Below are 10000 nucleotides of genomic sequence, written 5' to 3' on the forward strand. Positions count from 1 at the left end.
TTATCGCCGACCTCGACGGATCCGATTCTCTTTACCGGGCGTTCAAACCCCACTATTAATTATTCCACGATGCAAGATGGCACTTTCAAAAGGGAAATAGGACACGATGAATGGGGTACATTGCACACAAGGACATTTATTATAAAGCACGTATTACACACACAACACAAGCAAGGCAGTAATGCAATGTACAGGCAAGAAATAGAAAACGTTACGACCGACTATAATGAGAATGTACATGCACTTAACAGGTTCTACTTACATGGACACGGCGCCACAGCAGTCATACAAAACAAAAGCAATGAAAAGACCTCCTCACAGGCAAGGGGGTAGACGGGGTCCGGAGACCTTTATTGTCGTGGGCCGTGGATGAGCGAAAAGGCCCACGAGACCGTGCAGGTTACCTGCACCCTCGAGGTGTCTCGGTGGGCAGGTCGCAATGTCTGCTCCCCACGGCAGCTAGCGTGGCCGCGCCTGACTCCGGGCCTTGCGACGATGGGTGGTAAGCTCTCTCCGGCACTCCTCGCCAGACGTGCAGGTTCGCACCACACAGCCGGCAGAGCTGCGCCTCCCGTCTGCGTCCACGATGCGTCGCCCGGGCTCGCCACCGGCCCGCGCCTTCGCCAACAGGTCACTCAACAGGACCACCGGGAGACAGGGGAAGAAATCAGCGCCAAGACGAGAGGGAGGGAGAGGGAGCACGACCCGACGTCCATGAGAGAGAGAACTCGACCTCAACCACCAAGAGAGAGAGAACTCGACCTCGACCACCAAGAGGAGCGAACTCGACCTCGACCGCCAAGAGAGTGAGAACTCGACCTCGATCACCAAGAGAGAGAGAGAGCCCGCATGCGGTCTGCCTTATATAGCGCGGGGCTCCGCCCTTCGCTCCTCCCCATTTTCGGCTCTGCCTCCCTTTGAGAAGCTTCCCGAAAAGGGGCGTTCCCTCACTCCGACCGCCTCACGCCGTGCATCCACCAATCGGCAGCGGGCTGCCCTGCCCCCTTCCCTTCACACCAAGAGCGGGTAAAATAGGTGGGAAAAACCCCACAGGCTCCGCAAGAGCTTTTGTTCTGCCACTCCTGCCCACGTTCTCGGATGGTTCCCGACGTGGAAACCGTCATAGCGTGGATCGTAGAGGATGGCGTTCGGAAGCGGGGGTAGTGGCGGAGATGGTGGTGGTTGTTGTGAGGGAAATTGTAGCGTGGTTGGCGTTGTGACGTACTTGGTGGTGGTTGTTGTATGCGTGTAGGTGTGTTGCGTGCTTGGCATTGCGGCGTACTTGGTGGCGGTTGTTGTTTGCGTGTAGGCTCAAAATAACGATAGGTAAAGAAAAACGGCTATCTCAAAGGGTCGCAGCCCGGTGAACACGAAGAAACCCTCTAAACAACGGTGGGGAAACCTATTTGAACACTCACTTATCGGCATAGCTAATCTAAGGAACCTTTATGGTGTATTGTGAATTTCCACAGCCGTAACACTACCCCCGCCCCTTTTTACAGACTCGCAGCCCGAGTCGTCGAATTTTCATGTGCCATCATGTGTAGTTCTCCCCTAGTACGATTTACCTTTGGATCCCTGAGTGCGACATTCAGTGTATTCGTGTCCCCAAAATATATAACCTACGGGCTGAGTAACTAACTAAACAAACCCACTCATACAGACTACTTAAATAACATTGCTGGCACTAAGACTCGCATGCCGGGTGCGCAAAACACATTTACAATTACATCTTATGCTTACAAATTTTACACTAACCCATGGCCCAGGATCTATGGACTCTGTGGGAAAAAGCAGGGAGCCAGGCTGCTCACACGCAGTCTCTGGCTCATGAACAATGCAGGGGATAGGGAATGTGGCCGGCTGCTTACATGCAGTCCTTGGCCTCCCCCTTGTAATGAACGCAGTGAACTGGCAAACATTGCACGGGCCGCCAATGCGGTCCCGTGATGCGGCTGCGTACAGGGCAGTCCCTGCAGTACGCGCGACGATCTGACGCAGCAAACAAACGTTGCACGGGCCGCCAATGCGGTCCCGTGATGCGGCTGCCTACAGGGCAGTCCCTGCAGCACGCGCGATGATCCTGGCGCACATGGTAATGAACAGGGGGGGGGGTGCAAAACAGAACGGGGGCTGGTGGGCATGGGGCCAAGGCAAAGGCAAGCAGGCAAGGCATGGCATGGCAAGGCCGTTGTAGCAAACAGCCGACAGATGAAGTGACCAGCACAGGCCTTGAAGCAAAAACAGCCAGCAGACGATCGACCAGTACAGGCATTGCAGCAACAGCCAGCAGATGACGTGGCCGGCACAGGCCTCGTAGCAAACAGCCCGCAGACGATCCGACAGCACAGGCCTTGCAGTAAACAGCCGGCAGACGATCCGACCGGCACAGGCCTTGCAGTAAACAGTCGGCAGACGAAGTGGCCTGCACCTTGCCTTGTAATGGAGGTTGGTGGAGGGAGTGCGGTGGTGCTGGCCACTCGGAAGGCGGGCTCGGACCTACCCTACTTTCTCCCTCCCAACCGATCGCCTTTGCCTGTCTCTGTTCATACCCACTCCCTCAATTTGTAAAAACCAATTTAGCCCCAACTTTTTTTTTTAGCTTCCCTCGATAATTCCGTCTCCTAACCCCCTTTATTGTCTTTGTCTGGCTAATCTATCGACATCCTAGCCTACTCCCAACCCCTACGTTCCCTTCCCGGAGGGGAATAAGGGAGAGCTAGCGTCCTGTGTCGAGGCCCAATCTAAGCCTCAGTATGACCTCCTCAGATCTCAGCGATCTACTAACCCAAGGTGGGTCCAGCGGCCCACAACGAGAGCGAAGGGATGGATGGTGCGGTGGGGTACACTTCCTATCTACCCTACCATTATTAACTTTAAACTACCCCGGGGCTTTCCAAAGCACCTCTCGCTTAAACTATCAGTTCTATGAACCCAGACTCCCGTCGTCTGTGTTGGTGTCCTCACAATTTCAGGCCTCGCCCTCCAATTTTCCTCCCGTGCCCTCACACGGTCTCATGGCTGGGACGCATGGCTCCCTTGGCAGGAACTACCCTCTGCCGATCCTCCGACGATGGCACCCCCGGGCACTACACTTCCTCCGAGCCTACCAGCTCCATAAAACTGGGGAGTGCCCTCCCTGGCGACTCCCCCTCAATGCTCACGTGGCAGGCTGGCACCCCGGGCCCCTTTCCGAGGGTCGCCCGTGCCCAGTACACTGCCCCCGTGGCATATGGCGCCCCGGGCCCCCGCATCATGCGGGCGCACCCGTGCCCACTACACTATCCCGGCCCCCACTGGACCCTTGGCCTACCGCGGCCGACTAGCCCGGTGCCCGGGGTACCCACTCAGCGATACTCACCTTTCGCAGCCACGCTCCCAGCCCATCAACAGGGCTCCTGCACCCCTCCAAATGGGTATCGAGTCTACATTCCCACCAACAGCAAAACGACCTCCATTTTGTCAATTTAACTAACCCACTAACTCACATTATTCTGACCCTGGGGTCCCTTGGGCGGGAGTCACTCCTCCCCCCCCAATCACTCATCGCACCATGCATTCCACATTCGCTCCATACACTGAGGCTCGCTGGCCTCACTCACTCAACAAGTTTCCACTTCACTACTCTTCAACACTCCATCGCTGAATTCTGCCATTCTGCTCATCACATCCCGTCACTACCTCGTGCTCCCACGTCATCCCTTAAACTACAGCACATTCCTTTTACACTACGTAGCCAAGCTACGTCCCCTCTACACATCCAAAGTCTGTCTTTGTCTCCAAATAATCCATCCATTTTCCCATCCAAAATCTGACCTAAATCCCTCTACCAAATACATTCGACGATCCCCATGAGGACTTACCTCTGCCCCATGAAGCCGGTCTAACTAACCTAACCCTTCCCCCTAACTAGTTCCATCCTGTACCCAAGCAAGGGGGTCTTCCACCCCTTGCCTGGGAATCTTGTTCACCCGAAGCGAGGCTTGCTTTTTTTTTTTCTTATGCGCACACCAGCGCGGCAACTCGCAACCTGCGCACTAGCGCGGAAATTCACAGTCGCGCACCTTTGGCGTGACGTCATGGCAGCTCTTCGCGTCCCTCGTACCTTGTCCCTCCTGTACGGCACCATCCGGCAGGGATTCACCCTCCTGCCGGATTCCAACCACACGTGCAGCCATGACGTCACCCTGTGCATCCAAAGCAAACCTCGCACTTCGAGGGGTTCCCCACGTGAACACATGTGCTCTGCCCGTCCGTAACCTGCGCAGTGCGCTCTGCGAACAGAAAACCCTGCGCAGGCCACGTAGAGTTTCACACATACGCCCGCGTGAAGAACCTGTCCGGTCCAAATTCGTTGTCCAGCCTACCTTCTGTCCGTCCACGGGATCGGCAACATCCACCGCTGGCGTTCCCGGACCGGGTTTCACTCCCGTAGACGCGCACGAGGCGGTCTCGTGCGCAGCACGGCATGAACCTCGCGCTTGCCGCCGGGCAAACCCGGCGCGGTCCCCAAAACATCTACGGCCGCTACTCGGCCTTTGTCCTTTATCTGTCGCCGTCTCCGTCGCCATTCCACGCACACACTCCTGCGTGTTACGACGCTTACACACCTCACCATTACACTCACTCTCGGAGACGCGGCTGCGTGCTCCCGCATGTCCACCATCATCTCCCTTGCATACCGCTCTCTCACACACGCGATCTCTCTTGCACTCGGCCGTTCACTCACGCATGCCATTTCTCTTGCACACGTGGTTCCATTCACACATGGCCGTTCACCCGCACCCGTGGTTCCTTTCTTACATGGTGCTTCTTCCCCACATGGTGCCTCATCCACACACGGCGTGCTAGGAGGCACGCACTTCGGCACACTAGCGAACACACCACTCACGCACGGGGTCTCTTTCACACTCTGGGTTTCTGTCACACGCGGTGTTTCTTCCACACATGCGGTCGCTCTCACACACGCCCTTGCACCCACGCTATGTGCGCGTTGCAGCACGCATTTCACCACGCTCGTATACACACATTTTGACACCACACACACCGGGACCACACTCGTAACCACACTGGGGATTCGTGCCACCCCAAGGGTTTCCGGGGCCTCTATACCCCACAACCTCTCCGTGCACCCGTCAACAGCACTCGCCCCCTCAACTCCGCGAAGCTCGACTGGACCCACCTGGTCGTGAACCGCTTCAAGGGGGGCAAATTCCCTCCCCTCGTTCCTGGAGGAGGCTATCCAGCTGTTCGCACCGGGTCTCGAGACATTCCGCGAGCTCGCCCCCATTATCCTCCACAACCTCCGCTTCTGCACTGTTAGGTTTTCATGCTCTGACAGGTTCCGATATGTCTGGTAGATTTGCTGGCAGAACCAAAGACTCGTGCTTCAAGGCATTTATGTCTTGTGATGATGAGATCCTGGATGCACTAGCAATGCTAGGGAATGACATTGATCTGCCCGCTGATGTATGCTCTCAGTTGGAACGCTTTGTCTGTATTTTGTATCGATCCAAAATCTACACAAAAGTGAATGAGCTCCGTTGGTTCCTCTACTCAAATCGTGCAGCTGAAGGAGAAAACCTCACACCAACTTCTGGCTCACTGGACTTACACATTCGTCGGGCACATTACATATCCATGATTTGGAGAAAAGCTTGTGAAACTCACCCGTGCCTCCCAGCACCAACTGTATTTGGTTGGACATTTGATGCAGGTTCAAGTCACTTCTCTCCAGTTCGCTGTTTGAATGCACCAGCTCTTGAAGCAGTATTGCACCTCATAAAGTGCAGGTGCAAACGTGGATGCGAAGGAAGGTGCAGCTGTCGCAAGAATAATATCCCATGTACGGAAGTTTGTGGATGCTGGGTTTTCAGCTGCAACAACAAAACTGTCCAACCAGGGATAAAGGAAGACTGTGAAGGTTGAGGTGTTACTTTCTATGACATTCACAAAATAATAATTCACTTGATATCCATTGTTAAAACTACTAACTGAAAGCCAGGCATTTAATCAGTATGACTTTTTGCATCTTCCTGTTTAAACGATTTAAGAGATTGAACATTGTATTGAACAGTAATTCAAGTATTTAATTTTATTTAGATCTGTTTGTTGGTTTGTTAATATGTATTCTTTGTGTAAAATACATGTCTTTAAATAGGTAGATACTTGGTTTGTAATTGCAAAATCCTGTTGGCTTGGTAATGCATGCAAAGGGAGAAGGTATAGCTTACATTGTGGGTGCGCGGTGGCCATTTTGGAATTTGGCATGTAGATCAAACATGTAACATAAATTTGATGATTCCATTAGATTCCTGGTCTCAGAAAACATATATTTAGACACTTCATTTGTAATTGTATCACATGTATTCGCGAATATATCGCATTATTAGTGTTTGGTGGCCATTTTGGACGCCATCTTGGATTTCATACCCTTAGAATGTTCAGAAAAAATGCCACCCTAATTTTTTTTTTAGCTTATGATACCTTCTTACAAAATCAAGTGAGTTTTTGCTTTTAACAAAAAAAACACGAAATTGCAAATATGCCTACACGAGCTAGTTGTGAAATAACGCCCGATTTCTGAGCCATTTGCCGTATTAATGTGTTTTCTAAATTACCGAGCCAAATTTTTTGCCACCCATCACACGCAGCTGTTTATAAAGAATAACGTTGTGAACATACCCCTAAAATGTCGATATAAATGTAACGTTATTTTTCCGTGAAAGATACTCAATGTTTCTGGGTTGTATACAGTATGTACTGTAGTCGGTAATCACACTGACTCCAACCTGCCGATTCCCGAAAAATTGCCTACCCCCACCCCTCTCTCTGTCCAATCCTTGCTCTACCCCCTCCCAATACAGTGGAGCACCCTCCTCCCATATATCCTCTCTCACTCTCCCCTCCTCTCTCTCTGTCTCTCTGTCTCTCTGTCTGTCTCTGTCCCTGTGTCTGTCTCTGGACATATCTGGACGGTGGTTATGTCTGGATGGTGTTTGTTTCCAGACGTATCCGGGCATGATTTGTCTCTGGATGTGTCCGGGCGGTGTTTATGTCTGGATGGGAGTTTGTCTCCGTACGTGTCCGAGCGGTCTTTTTCTCCATTCAGCTTGGCTCTGGACGCGTCCGGGTGCTGTTTGTTTCTAGACACGTCCGGGCGGTGTTTTGTCTCCAGACAGCTTGGCTCCGGATGCGTCCGGTCGGTATTGTTGTCTGGACAGGAGTTTGTCTCCGGACAGGAGGTTGTCTCCGAATCGTATTTATAGTTTGACTGGTATAAAATGGATTTCAAACATTATTTTGTTTCCATCTTCACTGTTATTCTCTGCAGAATCATTTTGATGAAACAGTATGAATCATAATTAATGCTCCACGCACGTCTGCCTTCCCTTCCTCTCACCTCACACTGTCTTCCCTTCCCCCACCCCTCCTCACTCCCCCTTCCTCCTCTCTCCTATCCCCTCCACCTCTTCACTCTCCCCGCTCTCTCTCCCTCTTCCCCCCTCTTTTTCTCCCTCCCCCCTTTAGTATTACTATCAGCGAAGCGACTGGTGGTATTTGCTGCTACTTCATATAATTTAAATCTCCTTTTGTGAAACATTTTTCCAATTTCTCATTTCTTTATTGTTTATCTGCCCAACCCCATACTCATCTCCTCATTATCCCTTCCTCGTCCTGACAGGATGGTGCCAAGGTAGCACACTTATCTTTTTCAGTCTAGTCTGAGTTAAATTGTCAGCCCCACTGTAAACTGTGGGACTGGTGCTTAGCAGGCAGGGCGAGAAGTCACAAAGTGTACCGTCCCTCGGATGGACGTTAAGCTGGAGACACTTATATGATGCTGGAAGTTAAAGATCCCACGAGGTCTTTTGACGAACAAGAGGTGAGATATCACCATCATTTTGGACAAATTGAAAAACATCATGCCCCAACCTACAGGGAGCATTGAATCAGCAACACAGCGCACTCCCCAGCAATGCTGCGTATGAAAGAATATGAAGATCTGTTTCTCATCTTGCACCTCACTATGCCAATCCGTGTTCCCATGCTTGTCTCTCACCCTGCTCTGCCCAACACTATTCCTTTATTGACCCTGTTTGCTACTTATAATCGAGCGATTTGATTTGATTTTTTTTTTAATTCTTCTTTTTTCTCCACTCAGATACCGTTGACAGCATTGACCCCAGTTATGATCGTCATGAAGTCAGTGAAGACAATATGGATGACTTGGATTCAAATCTACCACCCTTTCCAAACCCTGGGCCATCTACCTCAGCAGCGTTATTGCCACAAGCATCTCTTCACACTACAATGCCAATATCTCTCTCACTACAAACAGCCCGTTGGAGTGAGCCCATCCATTTACAACGTACCTGCACTTTGGTGGACAACACAGAAAATGCTAGGCAGCCTCCAGCTCTTCCTACCAAGCGCAACCGTCGAAGTGCTCCATGGTCTGAGATGGGACGCACACCTTCGCAATATGACAATGTGTTGCTTGACGATGATGCTCTTTCAATGGGATCAGCTTCACAGTACAACAATGCACTGGTCATAGTTCCACCAGAAGGCTTGGATAAGAAAGCGAACCCAGATAATCCACCTCCCCTCCCGAAAAAGACTCGCGGTGAGGACCGTTTTGTGGATTTGTACCTATTTTTAACTCCTCCACCTAAGGTGGACGGAGGTTATGTTCTCACCCTGTCTGTTTGTCTGTCTGTCTGTGAGCAGGATATCTCAAAAAAGTTTTTGACGGATTTGGACTAAACTTGGTGGACGGGTTCGGTGTGTGATTAGGACAAATTTATTCGACTTCGAGGAAGATCCAGATCTGTGAATTCAAAATTTTTAGAAATGATTCTTCATCATTGACAGATGGGGCCCAAAACACAGCGTGATATTTTTTAAAATTTGGTTAATGAGTTGGGTCGATGATAAGAACAAGTTGATTCGATTTTGATTAAGGTACAGATGCAGTTCTGGCCTATCAGTGAGCTACAACCCATACACTAGTGTTCAGCCTGGCAGAGGTATGCGCTCTACAAAGTGCCGTTCGAGTTCATTTCTGCATCTGTTGTACATTTGACAAAACTAAGATGTTTATTATTATTTTTTTTTTAGTGGAATGACAGCAGCATGAGATAGTGCAGCAATGAAAGGATTAGAGCTCTTCCAGATTCAGTTGAAAAGAGTATCATTTATGAACATGAGAAGTTGTGCTATTTTCTAGTTCAATGTCCTCTGTCGCTCCCCTCCCCTAATTCTTTCTTTCCACAAGAGACAGTTTACATGATGCAAGGCAGTCGTGTTTATATATTATTTGAAAGGGAATTCTTAAAATGCTTACATAAGATGTGTGTATTTGCTGCTGCCAGAAACTGCAAGATTCACCCTAGAGGCTAAGCAGTTGATAATAATGATAAAATACATCACGTGACTGATTGATGCAACAAATGAACAGATACTGGTTTATCTTGAACATAAGAACTCGTGCGATTTGCAATAAGAATTTACGGTTCATGACTGTGGATATGGTATATCACATATCTAGACAAGGAATTATGAGATACCAATGGACGTTTACATTAATTAATTTCGGGAGTCATCTATTTGTCACGTATGCACCCAATGCTGCTCTATACTTACCCCCTTTTCCCGCTTTTCCTTATCCTATTTCCTCCCAACCTCTTTTCCCTTTTCTCCCCCGCCCCCCCCCCCCCATTTTACGCCACACTGTTCTACCTTCCTTTCTCTCTCGTCTCTTCCTCTTTCTTTTCCTAATCATATACTTTTGTATAAAAAATCTGGGCTCATGCAAGTGCGTGCTGACAGAGGATAAAAAGCAACGAATCGATAGTTGGACAACGGAGCTGCAGTCGTACACACCAACCAAGGGAATCGACACTGCACTGTATATATATAATCGGCTAATGCTATCTGCCTGTCTGTTGCACCCTGAAAGGATGGAAACGTCCCTCGGAGAGAAAAAATGAAGTAA

General features: G+C 50.1%; 1 protein-coding gene across 3 annotated transcripts in view; it reads left to right on the forward strand.

The window, feature by feature from the left end:
• Positions 1-10000, forward strand: part of RAPGEF1 (Rap guanine nucleotide exchange factor 1) — a 185754-nt gene that overhangs the window by 112567 nt on the left and 63187 nt on the right. For all 3 annotated transcript variants that reach the window (XM_085900070.1, XM_085900066.1, XM_085900074.1), the window contains one exon: positions 8165-8629. In XM_085900070.1, coding sequence (XP_085756196.1) covers positions 8165-8629 — 465 coding nt within the window. The remainder of the gene's footprint in view (positions 1-8164; positions 8630-10000) is intronic.

The sequence above is a fragment of the Eptatretus burgeri genome, chromosome 1, assembly GCF_056783735.1.
Source record: "Eptatretus burgeri isolate ZD-2024b chromosome 1, Ebu_testis_v1, whole genome shotgun sequence".
Taxonomy (NCBI): domain Eukaryota; kingdom Metazoa; phylum Chordata; class Myxini; order Myxiniformes; family Myxinidae; genus Eptatretus; species Eptatretus burgeri.